At 42.4% G+C, this 24542-nt stretch overlaps 1 protein-coding gene across 3 annotated transcripts; it reads right to left on the minus strand.

Annotated features, from left to right (window-relative positions):
- Positions 1-3584: 3584 nt before the first annotated feature.
- Positions 3585-22600, minus strand: OPTN (optineurin). Of its 3 annotated transcripts, none has more exons than XM_084285449.1 (14): positions 22512-22600; positions 21468-21647; positions 19500-19702; positions 16739-16894; positions 15866-15942; positions 13617-13751; positions 12400-12481; positions 8975-9090; positions 8143-8292; positions 7424-7517; positions 6626-6784; positions 5811-5941; positions 4775-4854; positions 3585-4548 (listed from the first exon to the last, which is right to left on the minus strand). In XM_084285449.1, the coding sequence occupies exons 2-14, from the start codon at positions 21631-21633 to the stop codon at positions 4427-4429; spliced, it is 1671 nt and encodes a 556-aa protein (XP_084141575.1). In that variant the 5' UTR covers positions 21634-21647; positions 22512-22600; the 3' UTR covers positions 3585-4426. The 3 variants fall into 3 exon arrangements, with proteins under 3 accessions (XP_084141575.1, XP_084141577.1, XP_084141576.1); XM_084285451.1 differs by lacking the exon at positions 22512-22600 and adding an exon at positions 22214-22351; XM_084285450.1 differs by lacking the exon at positions 22512-22600 and adding an exon at positions 22260-22305.
- Positions 22601-24542: the final 1942 nt, after the last annotated feature.

Raw genomic sequence — 24542 nt, forward strand, 5'->3', positions numbered from 1 at the left:
CAAACTGGCTTGCCCGCCCTGGGATATGAGATCTGCAAATCCATAGGTACTTTCCTGCTCACAAATCTCAAGCCCAAACTACAGGACTGTTCCTGGCCTCTTCCCAGCCTGGATTTTAAACCTGGACTTCTGTCTCCTGTTCCACACTGAGATAGGGTGCTGACCATGGGACACATTGTGACAGCAGGAATGTCTTGTTAAAAACAGGGATATGTGACAGGTAGCAAGTCCTTCATTGGCACGTAGAGTCTAGTCACTTTAAGGGACAAAAACATTTTATCTTATTTGTCGTCTAAGGGAAAGCAAATTACTCTTAAACTTGTGCTAATGAGTATCTGCTGACCATGGTAACCTGTCATGATAGGTCATTTGTCCTCTGTGTTAAACGGACTGCAGTTAATGATGACATCTACAGAAAAAATAATCCTTCCTATTGCATTAGCAGCTTTCAGTGTTTCGTGGCTTTATTTCTTGCAGTTCCTTGTCCCTCCTGATTTGTGATCTTAGAGCCAGTACCTGATCTCTCTATGAAGACCTGCTTCAGCCAGTGCCCATGTTGTCCTGTTGGTATTCCTGTGCTAAGATCCCTTCTCTTACCGAAGCCTCTTAAAATGATTAATTTTGGCTTGACAGATGCATAAGTAATTCCTCCTTTGGCCTTTCACATCGATTTTCTGTGTTTTCATTAAGGTTAACGCTCCTCAGATGAAATGAGCTCTATTAACATTCTATTAGTTTGATTTTGGCCTAGTAGCACTTCCAACAGCTTTTGATCATTGCAGAATCCATAACTATCGCAAAGTTCCTGTAATAAAATTGGATTCAAGGAAAAAGCCCATAAATCCTACTGTCGCAAGGAACTAATTAAAAGTCAATAAGAGATTGCATCTGCTGGGGGTGCTTGTAATTGATGAAGAAGGTTGCAACCAAGCTGATGAATATCTCTTCACAACAGACTTCAGTCAGCTCTTGCATTACCTGAAATTATGGATGAAGCCATGTGTGAGAGCATGAACTATAGCTAACAGAAAGGAAGAATCCAGAAGCTACAATAGAGAAGTTGAACAATCGTGACAACCTCATAAATAAAAACAAATCACACACAGAATTGTAGGGGTTGGAAGGGACCTCAAGAGATCATTGGGTCCAACCCCCAACATTGTGTCCATACCCCGAATCCTCTTAAAAAAGCAAATAAATAAACAAAAACTTTAATTACAAGGGCAAAAAAAGGACTATTTTTCCTGGTGTTGGTAGCTGAGAGTTCATTGACAGCATAATATGAGAAATGCTTGTCTCTGCACACTAAAATACATTGAAGGAATATTTTTTTCCCCCCAAGAAACACTACACATATTTTTCTTGTGTATGCTTTAAGGATATTAATCTGTTTGAACCAAAATGTAAATCTTACTGTATCGAGGTCTTTGTTTTGAATTAATCAACTCTAGGTTTGAAGCAAGATATTGAGTTACCAAACTTTTATTTCTAATTCTGCTATTGATCTGTTCGGTATGTTTTCTCCTCTGTGATTGGATCTTCATCCATAGGACCATTTGGATAAGTGCTTAGTTCTTGAGTGGATTGACAGGAGAATTTGTCATGTACCAGTACAAAATATCTGCCATAACACTGCATATTCAGTTGTTGTATCCAGCATCCTTAAGGCTTTCTCCTATAGAGTTGTTCCATTCTCTTTAGCTAAACATTGTTGGATTATATAAACTATACAAGTTTTACTGCACATGCACCTCTCTCACAGGTTGTACAATTATTGTACATTTCCTTTAGCTAATATCTCTTAAAATTGGAATTCAGTGTGTCTGAAACTCCCTGAAATGTCAGCAGTAAAGGCCACATACCTGCCACTGTTGATCACAGAGCAGTCTCATATTTCTTATAGACACGTGACATAACTCATAAGCAATGTTACAGAGGGTGAGTGCATGACTCCTTCCTATACACAATGCTCAAGTTAGGGTGCCAGATGTATGAAAGTGTGTTTGAACACTGAGTCTTACTTTCCTGGCTTAATGCTTGCAGGGAAAGGACAGTCCTTCTGTAGCTCAATAGTTGCAGATACTTTCATCATTTCTGGTGTATGTGGAAACTGAGATACCTCAGCTTTCAAGGCTAAAACCATTGCTAATTGTAGTTATATAACTTGTCCTTACATTTAAGACATTTCAAGATATGCTTTATCTGAATTGTATTGCATGATTATCTACATAACAGATATGGAAGTAGCTGTTCTTCTCAAATGAAAGAAAAAAAGATGGCATTGATGGAGATCTGTGAAATCCTGAACTCATCTTATTCTGTCCCATCTTTTGTCCCTCACCTGATTTACTAAATCTAAAGCTATTCCCTGTAACTCCTGTGATGGGGCACAGTGATTATTCATATCACATCATCAGAGACAGCAGTTCCTGTCTAATTTTCCCCTTTGGACTACTTGAGGCTTTCTTGGTGAATAATTAATGCTACAATAGTCTTTTACCACGATTTGCTATGTTCTGTTATTAAATACACTTTCTACCATTTTATTAGGCTGATGCTGAAAAGTCAGCATTTTCATCAGACTCTGTAATATCAGCAATTTATAACAACTATGGCACTTTCCTACCTAAACCTACTCTGCTAAAAGTGCTGTAGTTATAAATGCAATCTTTCCTGCATTTCTTCTTCCAGAGGTCCAAGTGTCTGCAGTTCACACCATCTATAAAGGAGGAAAATTCAGGCTTCCTAACTCTGGCAATCCAACACGTCTGAGACCAGTGCACTGTAATGTCAAATCAGGAAGCATTCGGGCTTATTATAATGTGGACTTTGAAGTGGAAGGGTGAACCAAGAAGTAATAAATTGGTATTAAGAATACAATGTTGAACTTTCATTTTCAGTTTAATGTAATCATCCTACTCTGCTCCTTCTGAATACCCAGCCAACAATTCTGAAAACTGGGAAGAAATGGACCAGGCACAAATCAAACCTGTTGGTGCCCTCTGCAAGACAAACAGACTGCCCCAAAACAAGATGGGAGAGATTTAATTACTTTGTTGTAACGCAGTTAAAGGGTGTTGCCTCGGTATATTTGTTTCTAGAGGTTCAGTTTTGAACAGTGGAGGAAATAAATAAAAATCTAATAAAAACCTTTCCTTATCCCAAGGCTGGCAGATCAGTCCAAAGCCATGTGGAAGCTTCCTTCCACCTGGGAAATGCCCAAGTGACCAACACTTTCCTTGAGCAAGAAGATGATGCCGTTAGAAGATGCCATTTTGGGTGCTCAAAGGCTTTCACACATTTGGCTTCCATTTGCTGCCAGTTTTCAGGACTGCAAATTTTAGCTATTTGCAAAAGAAACTAAATTATTCGTTGATATGGATCCCATAATGTTTCCTGCTGTTCGTGCTCATTTATATTTCGTTAGTTGTCTATTTCTCTCCCTTCTGTAAGAGCATGTTAGGAACTGTTTTTTGTTGAGATAAAACAGAAGTGAGGTCAAGAACAGAACTAACATACTGCAGTTCTTTCTACATGATTAGCAATCTTCTTTTAGCCTCCAAAGTATTCTCAGGCATAGATAATTTTATACTTGCAATAGATTTATTTTGAGATGTGAAAATCCATTATACTCCTCTCTTTAAATTAGGTTACATCCATTTCAGATTTTCTAGCACAATACTGTACAGATTCAAATAAACTTATTACAACAAAGAATAATCAAGACAACACCTTAAAAATAAAGTTCTATAAAACCCAGTGACTTGGGTACACCAGGAGCTACATATATCAGACCTTAATGATCTGTCTTAAACCTTACCCACATCCGGCTAAAGCAAGAAGTTACATAAGCCATCAAAAATATAACACCAGATTAGTATGGTCACGAGGGCAGCAATAAAACTGCCATCTGGAGAAATAGCAGGGTTCATTTTAAATGCTTGATGAATATGACAGTACTTAGTTTCACTGGAAGCTTCTCAAACAGCTTTTTAATATATTAGTTTCCTGATTGATAGTATATGACAGATGAAGTATTTACAGGCTTACAGTAGTTTAACTGATCAGCATATATCCCATCTCCCTTCTGATTTCAGTAATTCAGCCCAGTTCTGTGGACTAGCCATAAGAGCAGAGCACATCAGGGGAATGTTCCTTACAGATTTAATTGCAGCAGACACTCTGTGAGTTTCTTAATGCATCCATGTTGTTAACCTATAAAAATTCTTTTCCTAAAGCAGATTACAACAAGATCAGTGAGTGCAGAGTAGGGCAGGAGTTTTCCTGTTTTCTCACAGGATGAGAAAAAACCTGAAAACTTCCTTCACTGTATGTAGAGATGAGCATTATTTCAGCAGAAAAAAAAAATAATAAAAGTGTATTTGGCAAGTGAAATTCCAGTAGATGAAGAACTGGAGGGCATTATTCAATTAATGCAGTCCATAACGTGAATCTGCAGCGTGTCCAGATCAGGTAGAATTTCTTCACATTTTGGGCATGAATACATTGAGATATTCCGCTGCTCTGGCCATTCTTGACTACCAGTTCCTGCAAGCAGAGAAGATAAATGATTACCTGTTACATTACTTTATTTTTCCGCTCTTTTTGTGCAATAGTTGAAAGAGGACTCCCAATGGCCAGAGAATCACACTCTCTGCAGCTACCCAGTTGCCAAAATAAGAGAGTTGGGGAGTTGCTTGCAGCCAAGCAAAGCTGTTTTAAACTGAACACAGCAAGGCCTGACCCCGTGAGCAGGGGAGGGTGCTTATGGTACCTCTTTGGACAAGGCGAGGTGACCGTTCCTGTTCTGGTGCCCTGGCTCCGTGGCGATTCTGCATCTCCGCCAAAGAGTTTCTGAGGAGAAGAAATAAGTCAATTAAAAGGGCTCTGAAAAAGAAGGCAGAACGGAAGGTATCTTCCCTTTGCCTCCAGAAAAGCTAAAAGGATTCAAAATAAATCAGGAGATTTGCAAGTAACTCATGTTAACAAGTCATGCTTTTAGTTCACAACTGCTGCTTTGTGACACAGGACCTAGAAACACTGCTGCTTTGTGAGACAGTGCCTGTTGAAATCAGGGTCAAACTGACACCAGCAGGATTTAGGCAGCTATGCACTCAGGAATCCAGGGGATACTCCTCTGGAAAACTCTGAGCCACTCAAGGCAAACTGCAAATCCGATTAAAGGAGAAAAGCAAGTTTTACAAGAGAATGTGTTCAGAGGGTTGTTAACCTGATATGTAAATTGATTTTTCAAATTTTGGTCACTCTTCCTGTATCCAGGGCTTACACAAGATGAGTGGAGAACACATGGTTAATATTTCTTTCTTCTATTTTACAGTTAAGAGCGCAAAAAAAAAGTGCAACTACAAGGCATTACAGTACTTGAAACTGCATATGCTCACTTATTACTACTACTTGGAGAAGCAACACATATCCCTGGCACACATGCAGCAAGCTTAGCTGCAGATTCACCACTAAAACTGAGGCCAGAACCCGAAGAAATTCAACTGAATCAGCAAGGAGAATGGACCAAGTATGAGTCATCCAAAGTGAAATCTTGCTGAGGTATCCAAGTCAGAGCTGACGTGCCTTATGCTACTGTGCTTCTGAGATTCTATCACAAAACTAAAATAGAGAAGTCAGCCAACTCTTTTTTTTTTTTTTCTTTTAAAATTCAAATTAACCAAGAAATACATGTCTATAAACTCGTTTGCCTTTCTACTGAGATGCTAACAACATAACACTGGTCATCTCCAGCATATGGGATAATGAGACAATCCAAAGACGGCTCAGCCAAAATCTGTTCTCACCGGCCAAGATCTTCAAGGTTTTGCTGGTCTTTTAGCAGGTATGCCAGCTGGACGGCCAACTGCTCCTTCTCCTCATGGATCTTCTCTCTTGCTGCCCTCTCAGCATGGAAATCAGAACAATAAACCTCCATCTGATCAGAGAAATTGAAGCGTGCTGAGAATTTGTAACTGAGACTGAACCAAGTCATATATTACATGCCAAAAAAGTAAACCTCTATCATAGCCTGCATCTACTTAAAACACTCCTGAAGTCCTATGTAATGCAAAATATTCAGCTGCACTGTATATGAGGTGAAGAAGACTGAGTAGCTTCTCCATTTAGACTTCAGGGGTCTTACTGGGACCATACAACTGGTGTAGATGCTGAAATGAGGTACAGAACAGCAGTGAGGAGGTGACTTGACCTATGACACTGACAAATTGGTGGCACAGATAAGGAGTGGAACCAGACCAAGATGCCTTTTTTTTTTTTCCTTTGCCTTAAAGGTGAGGCAGCCCCTTTTTAGACACTGTTTTCACACAGTGTTAGGTTTGAATAAATAAGCCCTAAAACATATGCAGTGATTCTTAAGACAGTGGTTTTAAATATGAAAACATTTAGTCCCAGCCTTTATGTGTTGTGCTCTGGTGTACTCTACATAACTGTAGGACGTGGTGGTACAGGCTCTGCAGGGATCTGTAGGCTGAGTAAGGGATTTGTGCTTTGGAACTGAGGAAACACAGACACAATATTCCAGGCTGAGCCATTAAATAGCTCCTTCTGGTTTCTGAATAGCGTATGGAGGAACTAGCCAACTTCAAAGGAGAACTCATACCTGAGCACGCAGCACAGCCATGGTTTCAAGGTCCTCCTCTTGCTTCGTAATTATCTGCTTCATTTCATCCATCTGGAGCTGTTTTGCAGCAAGGGCTTGTTCCGCCAGCAACACCTTTGCATTCAGTTCTTCCACCACGGCTTTATCCACTCTGTCCAGCTGCAAGGAGGAACGATGATTAGGAGATGAACTCAGAATATGACACTGCTTGAAGTGGAAGTTCGCTACCTGCTCCTACTGCCCTCGGAAAAGCTTTCAACTCCATGGCCATCAAAGCAACTTGCACTAAGACAGAAGTAGTGATTGATCTTTCAATTTATAAATTCTTTTTGAGCTTTCAAACTACATGGTATCAAGTCAAAACAGAACTCCCTAATGGACCCTCCAAAGGACACTTTCCAAAATCTGGCACTTATGTGGAGCCTCAGTTATGAAGAGGACCTATTGTAGACATTCTATTTAAAAAAACAAACATGTTTAGAGCTCTACCCTCCTACATTTACGAACTATGCTGTGGGAACACACATATGCCTTTGTGTATCACTGATCTCCAAGGACGGGACTTCATATTGCACTGCAGATTAAACCATATCTAGAAAACACCATGTAAGTACTGATGTGCAGTAAGTTTTCTGTAATTGACAGCACAGAATCTATTTTTCTCAGAGCAATGCTGCTATGTTGCATGCTATGTAATGTGAAGGGATCACAACTGCCTGAATTTATTCCCAGATACATTCTCACATCCCTTCCCACTCCCCCCTAATTCATTATGGTTTCTTCTGGTGATGAGTTTACCTCTTTGATTTTCATTTCACTGATTGTTTTCATTGCTTCAGTGAGTTCAGAAAGGACTTTGCTGTATGCATCCTGCAAGTTACTGTTTCTTGTCCTGTTTTTGAAAAGGAAAGAGGCAAAAGTTTGAAACACTTAGGAGTTCTTTGAAAGATCTGGTGCTCTTTTTACCATCTTTCATTTTGCAAAACTATCCCACTTGTCCCAGTTGAAGACTTTTTTCTTCCTTGTAAAATTTTAATTTCCTAGGGTTTTAAGAGTTAGAAACGTATACACAAATCTAAATCTATCAGTCTTTAGAAAAATAGCTCAACTCTTTGCAAATTAATCTGTAGTTCTGATGAGAAAAAAGTTGTGCTCCATTCTCTCAACATCTCTCTTCCAAGGAGTTGTGTGTTGCTCATCCCTTGACTGAGTCCAAACAGATGTCCTTACTGATGGTCTGCATTTTAGATTGAAGATATCTTTATATCAAGCTCACCAATTCCATTCCAGATTAACACCTCTCTTAGGAAAACATTGATGCCTAGATTTAGAGACTTCAAGTGATGGAGAATTCATCAGGAGAAGAACCAGACAGACCAGGTAACGAGCAGCTTCTCCAGCAGCCAACAACAGTACCTGCAGACAGTTCAGCCTACACACATACAGCTTACACTCCATGTTGCACATGAAAGGGAGTGGCAACATCTCCCCAGGATACAAAACCAAGTCATACTCACTTTTCTTCCTGTGTCTTGGCTTGTTCTAGCTTGACCTCTGCCTGCACGCTTTCCACCTGCAGCTCCAGCTTCTTGATGGTGTATGCTAGCTGCTGCTTCTCCTCCAATTCTGATGCAGCAGCTGAGTTCATTATTTCCAGTACTTGGCACCTGACAGAACAACAGAGAAAAAGAAAAAGCTTGATCCACCCTGTTCCCCTTTTCCTGATGAATTTGGCAGAAGTGGGCGTTGTAGAAAAAGAATTAATTTGAAAGGCTTATTTTGATGAAGAAAAAAGAAATACAAAATAAATCTGTACACAACCATCAGAAAATAAAACTACTAAACCTAATGTTTGTTTTTTTTTTCTTACTACTATGAATTTCAAAGAACTGGAATTTGACAGAAAACTAAGCAAATACAGCGAGGTTCTTGTAACCACTTTTTATGACCTAGAGGATCAATCTTGAAAAGCACAGACAGTTCATGTGAAAAGGCTTGTAACTAGGTCCCTCAGCTTCTTCCCCTAAGCCTAGCACACGGATTGGTTATGTGAAGCAGAAAACAAGAAAGACTTGTCTTTATGACAGGAAGGATTAAAACCCAAATGATCAAATTCCAGGCAGCGGGGTTCTATTTGTAGAACTAGGTTGGCAGCTTGGATTTGCTGACAATTTCTGTATTTCTGTACTTTCATCTCTATTTACAAAGAAGGAGCAATCTTTTACAGCATTTCTATGAGACAGATACTTAAGTTGGTATTTGTAGAGTTAGCGAGTTTCCCTAGGTGGGAGATGTCATACAAATATTTACTGGGTGTCACAGCAAAACTTTTGTTCTTCTGAACCTTACTTTTCTTGAAGCTTCTTCTGAATCAATTCTGCTTCTTTTAACTTCGCGTGGGCCTCCTGAAGCTCTTTAAACAGAGCGCAAACTTGAGTATTCAGGGCTTCTACTTCACTGCCAACCTTTTAGAGAATAAATATGGAAAAATATACATGGACAATTAAAGACCAAAAAAAATGCAGTTTAAGAGATCTAACCAGGACGTACTGGTTAGAAGTTTTCTTTTTCTAGAGAAAACAGCATGAATCAGTCTGCACCATTACACTTTATGTTCAATAGTAAGGCTACTTCTGCAAGACTTCACAGTTAGCAATTATTCCTAAACGTGGCAGAACCCCATTACACTTTAACATTAACATTGCCCTTAACACTTTCATAAAGCATTTGTGACTCTAAGACATGTCTATTGTTCTTGTCTAGAATACAGATGTGTAACACATCTACATTTCCTTCCTCAGAGTTCATGATTTAAAACCTGTGGGCAAAGCAGACAGTGATTACTGCCACTCATCTAAACAGCATTTAGTCTGTCAAAGAAACATAAACACATGGGTATCTTTAGGTAGGTTAGTTTCCTACCATTAGTAAGCTCTTTAGAGGTGTGACAGCATGTGTAGAATGGAAGAAGCAGTTTGGAAGCAGAGAATTATAGACAGATTAAACACACCAGCCTCTGCCACACTACACGAGTGTCACAGAACTGGAATTCTACGGCTCTAGCTTTTTGTAGCAGAAAAAAAATAAAAACAAATGGTGACTCCATCACCATTTCTTCAGGAATCAACTTTGCAAATCAAGAAGAAAATGATTTCTAGTACAACTATTAATCAGACTTGGTGATCTCGAAGGTCTTTTCCAACCTAGATGGTTCTGAGTTTACCAGTTTTGTTGTGAGTCTCGTTTGGGCTTCAGACCAAAAGATCCAAAAGACAGGCAAAAAGTAGTAGGAGGAAAGAAACAGGAGCAGTGTTCTCCTCCTCCTGAAACATTTCAGGGTTTCAGTTGCTAAAATATATTCCCACACTCTAGAAGAGGTGAAACCTTTGCCTCCTTCTGCTTTGTGGTTTCTCGAGGCACATCCTTGAGCTTTTCTAAAGAAACATCAGGATCTAATCATCACGCTAGCATCAGTGTAATTGTCCCTCATACTCGAATTTTATTTGAAAATGTTTTTTCTCAAATGCATGGGAAGTCTCCAATCCAGCTTGGGAGTAAGCTAGGTGGCTGTGGCTGAAAAAGACACCAGGTGTAGCAAGAGTTTGCTGCTGTTTTACATCCTTGAAGAAAATTTTCACTTTTCTAACAGAGAAAGTCCACCACTGCACCAGGCAACTGAAGCAACAGAAGTCATTCATCCATGATGACCTGTGAACACTTCCAGCTTTTATCTCCCAGCAGAAGTGTGGAGCAGAGCCAGTGAGACTGACAGGTAGGCAGAACACATTTTTCTACTGACGGGTGTTGAGGAGGTCACCCTCCATAAGCTGCCAAAGCCAACATCATTTGCCAGTCATGCCAATCAAAAGGGACTGAAGATGATGGTGTAAACACAAACCACATTGTGTTTTTGTATCTATGCTTTTTATATCTTTGAAGCAAAAAGAGATCTTTCTTCTACCACCATAGCTTCAAAGCAAACCACAAAAATATTTTATTGAGCAATCCAGCAAATCCAATCAGACTCACGGAGGAAAGCACTCATTTCTGTAAGGTGATGGCATTTCAATTTGCAGACAGCAGCAATTTCTTTAACAGAAAGCATGCCAGCAAATGAAACCATGTATCACTGGCAAAAGTCTGCCTTCTAATAAAGCTGCACTGTGAATTTTTGCTCCCTCACGAAAGCCATCAAAATTCAAGATATTTTACTTAATTGGGACACTATCGTCGCATACTTCTGGGAAGCAATCTTGCTGAAGGAAAAGACTAAGGTGACTCAAAAAATCCCATCACACAGTACAGACTGCCTCTCTCCAACAACCATTTCCTAGCTCAGGAAAGGGGAACACCAAAATCACAGCTTTCTAGATCTGTTTCTGGGAAGTTTGCAAGCAGCCTCCCAGGGATGGCAGAGCAGTAACTGCAGTGGTGCTTTAAGATGCCTCATCTCAGGAGACCTGGCTTGAGTTACCGTCCACGTGAGTGTTTGGCAGATGTTCTCTAGCCTCTTCTAGCCCAGCCACTCCTCACTCTCCAAACAGAGTAAAGCAGCTTTGAGAAACACTTCCTTCTCTCCCCAGGATGTCTTCCAACTGTGGAGCCCTCAGAGGCCATACCACAACTGTATGCTGTTTCATTAAATACCTACATTTTACAACAGAGGGAGAAAACATAGAGCTAAGCTGATGAGAACCCTCTGAAGGGACATATACAACAGCACATACATGGAAAGAGTGAGTTCTGCCACAAGGATGCCACTATTCTGACCTCGATATCAGCCCTTAGGTAAGGAGCACGGGGCTCAAACTGAAATTAAAGATCTCTACTGAATGGATCTCTACTGTTAGGGGAGCTTTCCAGGCTCTGTTCAGTGGTGCCCAGTGCCAGGACAAGAGGCAGTGGGCACAAACTGGAACACAAGAGGATCCATCTGACCACCAGGCAGCACTTCTGTGATGTGTGGGTGACGGAGCAGTGGCACAGGATGCCCACAGAGACTGTGGGGTCTCCTTGGAGATCTCCAAAAGCCGCCTGGACGTGGTGCTGGGCACCCTGCTCTGGGTGGCCCTGCTGGAGCAGGGTAGGACCAGATGGACCCAGAGGTCCCTGCCCACCTCAGCCATCCTGAGACTCTGTGATTTTTACACACTTAGCCCACACGGAGAGGCCTACAACTGTAGGCACGTAAATTTAGATGTCTGAATCTGGAGCTGAATCCCAACCCCAAATCCATTCAAAGCCTTAACTGAAAACATGAGGACTAAGTTTGCCCAGATCTGTGTCACTACCCAAGATAGTTATGCTCCCCCATCGCACTGCATCTCACCAGAACCGTGAAAAAAAAATCATACCAGGTTCCACATGAGCTCCACGTTTAAAGTCTGTTTTACAGTCAGCTGTCAGTGATTCTCATCTAAAAGCTGACCTAGTCAGCAGTTAGAAAATTCATCCAGTTTAGAAGATTTTGCAGGGGCAGAAATGTTTGCATCCTTCTCTGTCTAATGGGCATGGCCAGGACAATGAGGTGCACCTGAAGTCATGTCACAGTTCCCTAATTCTTGCCATCAATCTTACCCCTTCTGCATGGCTGGTGTAATTTGGAACCACCTATAAGATATGCATCGGAGAGTTCAAAATTCACTTCCATGGCTCATGCAGGATATTTGCCCCCTGCTCCCTGACAGAAAGTGCAAATGTAGACCCTGAAGTTGTTGGTCTCAACACGTAAGTTGTATGTTGTTAAAACTCAGCTCAGCAGGACAGATACTTACAGCCTCTGAACTCTCTTCTTCCTGGTCAGTTTGTGTCCCTTTCTCCAGGCAGGTGCTTGTTTCATTCTCCAGCTTTGAAATTCTGGAAAACAGAAGAATCCAGTTCAATACATATATTGTGACTGAGGTTTTCATGCAAGTGATGTACTGCCTTTCCAACATCACAGCCATTAATTGGGGCAGAATTGAAAGTCATCATGCAGGAAAGCCATTGTGGGGCCTCCTGATGAACACAGGACCCCAGCACGTACATTTAAGTGGATGTACAAGTCTGCGGGTGTGGTGCAGGGCAATGACATTCAGTCACTGATCAGTTCTGTGACTGATCAATTTATTCACTGATCGGTTTTTGATACAGCCCAAAACTGCTGGCTCTTTGAAAACCGGTCAGTCTGTTCACTGAATCCAGTGATTAATACTGCCTCTATTTGCGTCTGATATTTTCAGAGGTTGAGATTTCTAAGAATCATTTGGCTCTGGCTCATTACCTCTTCTAGGAAGACCACGGAGAAACAATTACTGAGCCACTAACCTTTCGTAGTAAGTACTGTCCAGGAAGTGTTACTCTGCCTCTGCAAACTGGGGATTTGGAGCAGCTACTGCTTGGGCAATTGTCCACGCCTGAACAGTCATGCTGATACATCTATAACTGAGCTGTGATGGACCCTCACGCAGGTCTCACTGCAAAAGTGCTCTCTTAGGTAAGTTAAGAATTAAAATCATTTCAGATGTTTCTGAGGAGCTTTGCCAAGCTCACACTGCTAAACGTAGCTTGCCAATAGCACAATGAGAACTGTAATCCCTGTTTTATACAGAGTGATTTGGTTAAGCCCCACATGTAGATACAAAAATTGCTTTCATATAAAAGCAAATAATGAGAGAGGAGTGAGCAGAAGGAACAGCCTCAGCTCGTTCTCATATTGTTCTGACATCACCTGCGCAAAGCTGAAACCCAAGAGGCACCAGGTAATTTGTCTTGATCTGTGGTGCTACAGGAGGTAATATGACAGAGAAACTCTTTTGCTCAGAGAACGGAACTTGTGGTTTATCCCTATCAGAGCTATGACGAAAAGACATTATTACTAGTGAGTGCTCAGGAAATTCCCCAGCCAGGTCATGCTGATATTTCAGCTTGTCTCCCATCAGCCACAGACTTGGTAACTGCAGCAGCCCTGAAAGAAAACAGCTTAAAACATTACAGTGCACCTATTCCATACCTGTCTTTGTGATCCTGCAGCTCCTTCTCAAGTTTTTCCCTTTTCTGAGTTTCATTTCTAAGGCAGCAGAGCAGCTGGCTTACAGTTAGCTCCTCCGATTCCAAATTCTTGGACTCATCTGCATATTTGCCCCTGCTACAAAACAAACCAGAGGTAAGTAACAACAGCTGTGATTTTATGACAGCACTTCCTCACCCCTGGTGGTTCTGGGACCTGATCTGAGAGCCCACAGTTTCACACAGTGCTGAAAAGCAACGTTCTGAGCAAAGAGCTCATTCCCAAGAACCACGACCTGCCCACAAACCTGTAGCCACAGTCCCTGAGCGTGCAAACACTGTCCTTGCTACGTGCAGTGCTCAGACAGTCCTTCATCAGGCTGGGGGAACAATTTGGTATTTAAGCGGAGAAAACAAAAACAGTCGAGACAATACAAAACCCGGTGCATTTATTCTGACCTACGTGGCATCCCCTTCTGGTAAGTGCTGCCGTATGTTCCCAAAATAACTTTTTTTCCCAATGAAATATGCAACATTTCTTATCTCTGTCTCATTCCTTTCCAGGAGAAGAAGGCATGCTCCAACAACAATGGTCATTGGGAGTTACTTTCATTTTCAGAATAAAAATCCTTCAGTATTTTGCCTCCATCATATTCTACAGCTCTTTGGAAAATTGCATATGCTACCACAGAAACGAATACAAAACAAATACAAAACACTCTGAAAAAATAAACTAAGTTAATTTTCTGTGATAAAACACTGCATTCTATTGTCTCCACTTCCATGTCCATCCGGACAGAAAGTCAAAATTCACAAACTATATGGTAACAGATATAGGTTATACATTTCAGAAACTCAGCTGGAAAACAGCACACGTTTACAACTTCGGTTCTGCAATTCAGAAAAGAAAGTAAAGCACAGTCCTGTATGTGCTCCTGAGAACCTGGTATCTTTGGTGTGCAAAATTCAATTCCCCAAAGACAGCATTCAGCCAGGATATATTAAGTAAATAACTTTTATCAGGGGATTTTTAGTGCATCGGCCTACTCTTACAGAAATAAACCTGTCCTGAGTGGCTCACATTTCTCTGAAGCTGTTAAGAGCACCAGTCTAAGGTTTCAGTGCTGGACAAAGACACGTGGTGCCACAGGAAATTTTGTGAGAGGTTTATATACCCCTGTTCTTGTAGGCATGGCTGACGCTCATCAGAAGGGAAGTAGGTCCCACAAAGAATATTGTCTCATAATCAAAGTGTTCTCCCAAGCCACTGCTAACGACAACCTGAATGCTTGCAGCCTGGTCTGCAGTCAGCATCTTTGTTTTATAACTTGACCATAACTGTTTTATTGCCTTCAGCTTCTTACCCACATGCTGAGGGTCAAATTTTAATATGTTATTATATTAAAATGCTGATCTCCTTTGCAATGAAGTGGGCGGTGACAGAGTTCAAAGGAAAACATGCACGCAGAGCACAGTTTTCCAGCCTGCTTTGCCCCGAATATTTTCTATCTCCTTCCCTTCCAAAAGCAAGGCCACAAAGTAAATAAGACAGGTCAGCCACAAGCACCTAGCTGCCACATTGGGCAGGATCCCAAACGGAAAGTTTTATAGTATCAGCTGTCTGTGTCCATGAGGAGTAAAGGTTCAACTAGGGGCAAGAAAGTCCCTTGTGCCCTGGAGCTGACGTAAAGATCAAATTTTGAGAAGTAACTTCAACAGAACGCCGATATCTTAAGCCTAGTACCCTGAAAAAATGAGGACTATGTCATTGCACTGTCTGCCTGCCCTACTGTGATCAAATTTATACAAACAACACGCAAGCAGAACGGGCAGGGATCGCGTCTGAAAGGCTACAAGACCTCTGATTCTTAGCAGTATCATTATAACCAGGTAGATGACTCTATTAGAGTTCAGAGTGACTAGATGAGAAGGAGCCCCTGCAGCCTGTATCTTCTCTTTTTGGCCTCCTTTAAAAACCTGAAAAGGAGCAGCCAGTTGGCAAGTCTGCACGTAGACTTGCCTGGCCAACTGGCCCCAATAGGCACTCCCTCTTGTCAGCTAGAAAAACAGGAGGGAAAAATGCCAGAGAGCTGGGGGTCTTTCCAATGTGGTAGGAAGGGAGAGCTACTGCAGTGGAGGGATGCAAGGCCACTGAAAAACAGGATTTACTATACATTCCTCTAGAAAAAAAAATCCCTTACAGTGAAAGCAAAACACATTGCAGATGTTTGAATCACAGGAGAATCTACATACATGTAGACAGCGACGTTACTGGGCACTTCACCACTATTATCTTGATTTTCTTTTGCAGCTCTGTTTATTTCTCCTTCCTAAGAAAGAAAAAACAAAAAAACAAAAACAAAACAACAACAACAACAACAACAACAAAAACAACAATTAGCTTGGTATTGGACTAAGTGGGATATAGTTTTATTTACTTAAGGCAGGAAGAATACCAGGAAAAAACACTGTGGTGGCAATAAAAAATAAATAAAACACAGAACTCCTACACAGCAGTTTTGTGTTAACTTAAACAGTTCACATGCCTTTCCCTGTATCTCTTCAGGACTGATCAGAGAAGAGAAACAACAATGAGATTTGGCCTTCTCCTTTCATCAACAATTTCCATGGCCACTCTCTCTTGCAGAGATGACACAGCAACAGCACTGCCAATAGATTTTGAATATAAGCCTAAAAACCACTCACTTTCCTGCCTGCCAAGAGAACCACCCTTCTTTCCCACTGCAAAACTCAGCCATGACCTTTGTAGTCCAAAGAAGACTTTTTGTAGCAAAAAAGGAGAAGGCATCCTTGAAGCTTTCCTGCAGTTTGAAGTTTTCTCTGACAACTGCAAAGAATTTTTAATTAAATTCTCTCTTAATTTCTTGTTGCACTTTTTTTCCAGAGAGGGATGTGCTACTAGGGGATAGCAGAGACCCGTATTTTCACATTTCACCTTTTGCCTGTAAAGATTTCTCAGATACAAGAACAGTAGAAAAAATGGATTTCTGTGCCTCTAGGGAACGCAGAAGAAAAAATCACTTTGCAAAAAAAAACACTAGGACCAAGCTTGAAACAAAGTGTCTGGCTGCAGCTCACCGTGTCCTTTTTATTCCCCTCACTTACATTCATCCCAATCTCCACAAAAGAGTCCTCTGCTGAGATGTTCAGCTTGACCTGCAGTTCTGAAATGATGGCCAGCAGATCTGCCTTCTCAGCCTGGAGCCGCTGCACCTGGGACTTGAGCTGCTTCGCTTCCTTCTCAGGAGCCATGCTGCCCTCCTGGGATAAACAAAAACCTGCATTAGCCAACAAAGAGGAAACAGCACACAGAGCCTGAACGTAACAGTGGTGTCCCTTTGCCCTACTTCTCTGATTCGGTTTGCCTGGAAAAATCCAGTATAGAGATCCCCAAGCTATACTTTGGTTCACTAGACAGCAAGAAAAGTAAACTGTGCAACCAAGTTCATCAAGTGATGAGCGTCACGATTCTGAAAAACACGGACCTGGTCTGCTGAATGCACAGATAATTAGGATGTAAATCTTTGCCCGACTCTATGCCTCTCACTACCATGTAGGGTCTCAGTTGTTCTATGCTTTTTTTTTTTTTTTTCCCCATATCCTTATTTCTTTTCCCAAATCTACTGAAGATTTTAGGGAGGAATGACCAGTTGGCAAAAAGACTTTCTGCATATCCCACTTTCAATCTTCTACCACCATAAAACTACTTCTCTGTACTCCACATCCACGTATAAATTTCTGCCTATATCCCTAACCTTCACACCAACTTCTATGTCCTTTCTGCTCCAGCCTCTGTCCCTCAGAGCTTCCCAAACTTAATCTCTCCCTCACCTTTTGCCTCTTCCCTTTCCCCAGGATCCTCAAAAGCCTCTTTTAAGCCCCCACATAACCAGGAAGCCTCTTTTTCTTCTCCCTTTCCTTTAGATGCCTCTCCCCCTTATGAAACTCTCCCTGGAGTTTCTTTATTCCCTGTTTTGTAATCCAGTTCTTCTATCTCTTGGTAATGCCTTATTATATGACATTCCATCAGGATAAATTCTGAACAATTCTTGGAGTCGGAATTACATTCTAGCCCATCATTCACACCAAATCTCCAAACTCTTGCCATGATGACAGTGTCTCATCTTGCAATACTTCCCCACACACATGACTCACTGTGATTTTGTGCTCAGGCTGTAAAAGGCTGCAACAGGAGTCAGCTCCAGTGAAGAAGAGAGTTTCATAGCCACCAGTGCTCCCAGAGTTATAGTTTTGCGAGAAACCCTCCTCTGAATGCTGCTTTATCACTAAGGAAAGCAACAGTATATATCTGTGATGTGCTTTGAGTGAAACAGGCACATCACTTAGCAGTAGCAAGGGACTACAATGCATCTCAGTAAAGAGTAAAAAAACAGAGGTGAGAGGAGAGAAATTAGACTAATTTTTAGTCAGTCTTTTGATTAGGAGAAAATTTTTTCATGCTTTCATTTGGAAAAGAAGAAAAAAAAAGAATGTAATTAAAGTATAGCCAAAGTATTCAAGAGAGAAAACCATTTTGGCTTAAATGACACTGTCAGCCTGAAAATCATGATCAGAAATGAAATGTTTCTAACTAAATTAAATTATCGCTGACTGATAAAACTGCAAAGAATCACTAAAGAATCAAGAATTGCCTTATGGAGCTCTTACAGATGAGATAATTAAGAGATTTATTTTTACTTAGTCGGATTGCCCAAGCAGGTTCGATCACTCTGTCAGTAACATACTTTAAGTATCTGAAGTACAAGAAGTTCTGAAACAGGTATGGGCAGAATAAGTCCCCTACTTCCCCTTAAAATCTATTCCAGATTTATGAAATTCTGAGTTTCCCTGACAATCCTGAAACACAACTTTTAGCCCGGTTTCCTAACACGGTCATACTTGCACAATCACATGTTTATACATGACTTCCCTTATTCCCTTCACAGCCTTTGAACTCATTGGCCAATTTCAATGTACATGTTGGGAGATTTCTTACAGAGTTCCATAAAACTGGCAGTCACGAGAGGAAGGGAAATCCTACCAATGGCTCTGTGGGGAGAAAGGCTGATACACTCATCCTTCAGCAGGCAACTGAGAATCTGCATTTATTCTGTACCACATGCCAGTATTGATTGATTTGGCTCTGCATGAAACTTCTCGTTAATCATCTCTTCACATAACAATGTGGGACACAAAGCAGGTTTTGCTCTAACAGGCTTTGTCCATAGATGTATTCAGTAGAACCTGCGAATTGATGTTACCTGACTGCTACGCAATCATCTGCAATGTTAGAAACTACTTGCTACAGAGCCAAACGTAACACAGAGGGACAAAGCTCAGTCAGACTGAAATAGAGCAGCTGAAGAACAAATCTAATCTGAACCTTAGTAAAAAGGCTTTCGTGAGTGGAGAAAGATATAAAAATAGATGGCAGGGTGTGTTTTTTTTTTCTTTTTGCTTAAAGGCCAGCTTCCCACCGGAAACACAAAAACGAAAGCAATCAAACTTTCCTGAGAAAGAATCTAAGGAGGAAAGGGAGGGATGAAGCCAACTGAACAGTAAACAAGATAAAGAATGATAAGTTGGCAAGAAATGCTCATTTCTTATTTTTTATGTTGATAATGTTAACTGTTATTATTAATTATTATTAAAATGATAGTTATCTCTGGTGTGGCACTATGTTCTGTTACTACACTCTGAGAAGACTCACTTCATAAAATAAGTCAGGCCAAGACTACCTGTTACAGCATAAAGATAAAAATGGAGAACGTTAACAGAACTCCAAACCTCACAGTATGATGAAGGGGCATAAAAGCTCCTTTCAGTCAATTTCAAAGTGTGTCAATCCAACAATTTCCTTATTTACCATTTCTGCTCCTTCTTCTCTTTCCTTTAAGCTCTGAAGCTGTTGCTGTAGCTGTTCATTTTCAACGCACTTGGCTAGCAAGCACTGCTTTGCTTCTTTAAACTTTGTCTCGTAGAATTCTCGTTCTTCTTTCTGCTTCTCTCGCCAGATGGAAAGTTCCTCATATCGCTCCTTCATAGCTTGGTTATGCAACTTCATGGCTTCTAAATGATAGCCAGAGACAAGTCATTGATTCAATGTAACACATGTCAATGAAACAGCAGATTTCCTCTACATGGGCTCAGCATTCTTCAGTATCAAAAGGGTAAGCAGTAACTAGGTTTGAAATGCAAACCTCCTTCTCATGTGTCTTAGTGAACTAAAACAAAACGTACTACAGCTCCTTAACACTTTAATAAATACTATTAAAACCATTGCTGAAATAACATGCCCACACGCTCTCACTCCTTGATTTACTTCAAAGCTAAGAAGTACAAGCATGAAGTATTGCTCACAAGAAGTTTCTCGTTATCTTGCTGCACGTGCTATGTGCATGATGAACCCAAATGAAACTACCGAACAGAGGTTATGAAACTGAGTCAGTAGGGAAAGTGGATTTTCTAGACTGGTGAAATAGCGCATGAAAGCAGATGCTATCAAACTGAAAGTCTCAAATATGTTCAACCATACTCTGCTTGAACGTTCAGACAAGATTTGATTAAAAATGTTGAAAAAAAAAATGTAAGAGATCACTTACAGCAAAGTCAGCTCACCCTGACTAGGAAGGCAAGTTTTATGTAACAAAGTCAGTGAGTCAGTATGCAACAGCACCGTTATAGCAAAATGCTTACAATATTTTTATAAAGTCAATGAAAGGATTTCAAACTTGCTTCTTAAAGCAACATTCTCAAAGCCAGTTGCTTGAAAATCTTTCATACATTGTATATTCCTGTGACTGCCATTATGTCTTGATGCCATTTTGCAAGGTATGAGTTACAGCAGCTGCAATTATGGTCCTAAAACATTATCTTATATGGCATCGGACCTCTTAGCAGAATACCAGAGGTGCTTCTTGAAGCGACTTTCCTGCCAGATACTCATGAGACTCCAAGGCAGAGAACTTGCACTAGGTCCAAAAATGATTCAGGTGGAAATTGAACACTGAGTTAAAATCACAGCACACAGGACACATGACTTCATGCTCTGTTACCATATAAGCAGTTAGGTACCTCTGCTTTTTATGCAGAAAATCCCCAAATCCCTTGGGTTTTACTCTATTAAAAAAAAAAAAAAAAAAAAAAAAAAAGTATCTAACACCTAAACTTTTGGGATTGCGAAACAAACTTTCTCACCTAAAAAGCTTAAATCATTAGGCATTTACAGAGAAACCTAATGGTCTCTCCCAGACAGACCCAGCCATGACTGCTACTTCATTTTGAAGCACAGAAGGTGCTACCACATCTAAACTTTCAAAGTGGTTACTACACACGGTGTAGAACAGTCTGTTTCAATTTCCCTTGCTACCTGAGAGGATTCAGCACCTTTCAGAGAATATCTAAACCAGAACTATTCTGGTTGTCGTGGACTATCCACTTTGCTGATGCAGCTATGACAAAATGTTAGTCTATCTGTAATGTAAATGCCCAACCATTCTAAAATACAAACCAAAAAAGCTCTTAAAGGCTGATGAGCAAAACCTCCTAAAATACACAATGCTATATTGACTGTGTGTGTAGTTCTGAAGCAACTAAGTTCTGAAGCCCATAAAGTGGGCTGTTCTCCCCCTGATCTTCCATACCGATTCAACTTGATGTGTCCTATCAATTGGCCTTGCCACTTACAGAGTTGCTGGTACAGTGAATGCTACCCAGATAGAATATGTTATCCTGCAAGGGCAAATGAGCACTGAATTCATATTCAAAGGCAAAGGAAAAAAAATGCAGAAGAGACTCCTTTTGCATTTCCAGACAGATCTGCATTGACATTCACCTTTTAACTCGTTGTTCTCATTGATCAGTTCTTTCATCTGCTGTACCATCTCTTCAGGTGTGTATGTGCTGAGGGTGGGGGCAGCCCCACCGTCTGTCCCCTTTTCCATTTTGCTCCTGGGATGCTCTCCATTTTCCGCAGGACGGCTCTGCACCTTGCTGGACATCTCTGAAGCGACCACTACAAGGTCGGTAAAGAGAAAACTCTCATTTCTAAGAGAAAACTCTCATTTCTTGCCACATAGCTACGTGGAAAGGAAATACAGTGACACTTTTATTGCCTCCAGACGGGCTGCGCATCCAGTCACAGCATGCAGGGACCACCCGATCCCTCTGACCCCACTACTCCAAAACATCCACGAGTCTTTACATCCCATTAACCCCCTCAGAGAGAGGAGTGGATGAATAAAGCTGAGACATCCACGAGCCTTTATATCCCATTTACCCTCCCAGAAAGAGAGGGCTGGATGAATACGGCATTTAATTCCTGAGACATCTTGGATGAATAACACTGAGACGTTGAGACGTCTCTCAGCCTAAAACCCTTCTTTGGGAGCCCCTTCCTTTGGGAACAAAACGTAAAAAGAAGCTTTAATCCTCTCCCCTGCGTACTAGGAAGCCTTTAAGGGCAGCAAAGCCGCCTTCCACTCTCTCCCCCCGTCCCTAGGGTGCACCCAGCAGCCTCGCCGGGGCTGCGGGACCCTCCCTGGGGCTGGGGGCCCCCCTTGTCCACCCACACAGCCCTACCGGGAGGCCTCGGAAAGCTCTGGGTTCCCTTTACCGCCGGGATTACATTTCCGCCGCCTCCCTGCCAGCTTTCGTTTTCTCTTGCCGTCGCAGTTCGCTTCACCGGGGGAGGCGCTGAGGCGGCCGCCTCCGCGCCCAGTCACGGCTCTCCCCTCGCCTTTGCCTTCCCCCTAGGCCCGCCCCGGAGCCGCTGAGTCACCGGCTGTGGCCGCCTGAGGCCGGCGATGGGGACAAGCGACCTCCGCGGTCCCCTCCCGGCCCCATCGCCTCAGCCGTGCCCGCCGCCGTCCCCACTCACCCCCCTCACGCCGTGCCCATGGCGGCTCGGCTCAGCGCCGCCAGCCGCCGTCTCCGCCTTCCCCCTTCAGGGATTTCCCCAGCTCCGAGCGGCCTCTGGGCGGCACTGCCCGGCCAGGAGGGTCGGGAGAGCCTGGGTGTGTTACTGGAGGTGTCCCCGGAGCCTTCTCTTCTCCAGGCTGAACACCCCCAGCTCCCTCAGCCTGGCTCCACAGCAGAGGGGCTCCAGCCTCTGAGCATCCTCGTGGCCTCCTCTGGACTCGCTCTGATCCATCCCTGTCCTTGTGCTGGGCCCAGAGCTGAACGCAGGCTCCAGGTGGGGGCTGAGGAGAGCAGAGCAGAGGGGGACGAGCCTCTCAGATGCAGGACCTTGCACTTCGCCTTGTCGAGCCTCATAATGTTCACACAGACCCACATCTCAGGCTTGTCCAGGTTCCTTCCCTGCAGCGTGTCGACCACACCACACAGCTCAGTGTTGCCGGCAAACTTGCCGAGCATACACTCGATCCCACACTGTCCATGTCACCGCCAAAGATGTTAAACAGCTCCGGTCCCAGACACCCTGCAGAGAGGAGACTACCACGGGCAAAGCATCCTGCTGAGCCCAGCACTGGGGCTACTGAAGAAGACAGGCTCCTCTGAGGACCTGTCCCTATCTGCCTGGGCCTCCCTTGGGTGCTGCTTCACGGGGCTCTATGTTTTTCTTGTCAGGGTAGAGGTCTCGTAGGTGGTAGAGCAGCCAAATCCCATGCAACCAAATGCTGCAAGACAGATGCAGCACACCCCACCACATCAGCCCCCCACTATGGGGCTATGGACCCCATGGACCTGCTAGGAACCATGTGTAGGGTAGGTATGGAGAAGGGAGCTCTATGTCTTTCACAGCTTCATGGCCTTGGCCCACATCTGGGCACACAGCACCTTCCTTCCCATACAAGTTTCCACACAGAGGAGGCAGCGGGTAGAACCCAGAGGGGACCCAAAGCAAAATCCAGCAGGAAAAATGAGGGCTGCAGTCAATCCTTTAGCAGGTAGCTGCCTTTCCATGCAGGCTCTTTTATGTTGGATTACAGGGGCTTCCTTACACTCTTGGTCACCATCTTCCAGCTCAGATATCTGTGTACCCTGGGAACAACTGACCTCTCTAATAAAGACAAAAGCAAAAAAGCCATTAAATACCCCAGCCTTATCCTCATCTTTCATCACCATGTTTCCCCTCACATCCAGTAAAGTATGGAGATTCTTCTTAGTCCTCCTCCTTTTGTTGTTGATGTATTTATTAAAGCATTTTTTTATTCTCTATTACTGCCCTAGCCAAACTGAGTTCCAGCTGGGCTTATGATTTTCCCCCTAAACAACTTGACAACAGCTCTATAGTCCTGCATTGCCTGCCCCTTCCTCCAGAGTTCATAAACTTTTTTTTTTCCGAGTTTCTGTTTAGCAAGGCTGGTCTTCTCCCCTGCCAGCTTGAGTTTCAGAGCACTGTGATGACATGCTCCTGTGCTTTCAGGATTTAATTCTTGAAGAAAGTCCAGCCTTCTTGCACTCCTTTGTCTTCCAGAACTGCCTTCCAAGGGACTCTGTCAATCAGGTTTCTAAATTAGCCCAAATCTGCCTTCTGGAATGCCAAGGTAGCAGTTCTCCTAACTGCCTTCCTTGCTTCACCAAAAGATCAAAAACTCTAATATTTTGTGATCGCTGTGCCCAAGACAGCCTCCAACCATCACATCACCCACAAGTCCTTCCTTGTTTGCAAACAGCAGGTCAATTGGGGCACCCTCTCTAGCTTGCTTCTTCAACAGCTCTGTCAAGAAGTTATCCTCCACACACTCAGGAACCTCCTAGACCGTTTTCTCTCTGTCATACTGTATTTCCAACAGACATCTGGGAATTTGAAATCCCCCATGAGAACAAGGACCAGAGATTGTGAGACTTCTGCTAGTTGCTTGCAGAGTATTTCATCTACCTCTTCATCCAGGTTGGGTGGTCTATATCAGGCTACTACCATAATATCTGCCTCATTGGCTTTTCT

This window comes from Netta rufina (assembly GCF_964035555.1).
Source record: "Netta rufina genome assembly, chromosome: 1".
Lineage (NCBI taxonomy): Eukaryota > Metazoa > Chordata > Aves > Anseriformes > Anatidae > Netta > Netta rufina.

Coding starts and splice junctions, on each gene's coding strand:
- OPTN (XM_084285449.1), bottom strand. CDS start 21,633: ATGTCCAGCAAGGTGCAGAGCCGTCCTGCGGAAAATGGAGAGCATCCC. Junction 4,855..5,810: donor AACCTTGAAGATCTTGGCCG/GTGAGAACAGAT, acceptor TCTTCTCCTCAG/AAACTCTTTGGCGGAGATGC. Junction 4,549..4,774: donor ACCTCGCCTTGTCCAAAGAG/GTACCATAAGCA, acceptor CTCTGCTTGCAG/GAACTGGTAGTCAAGAATGG.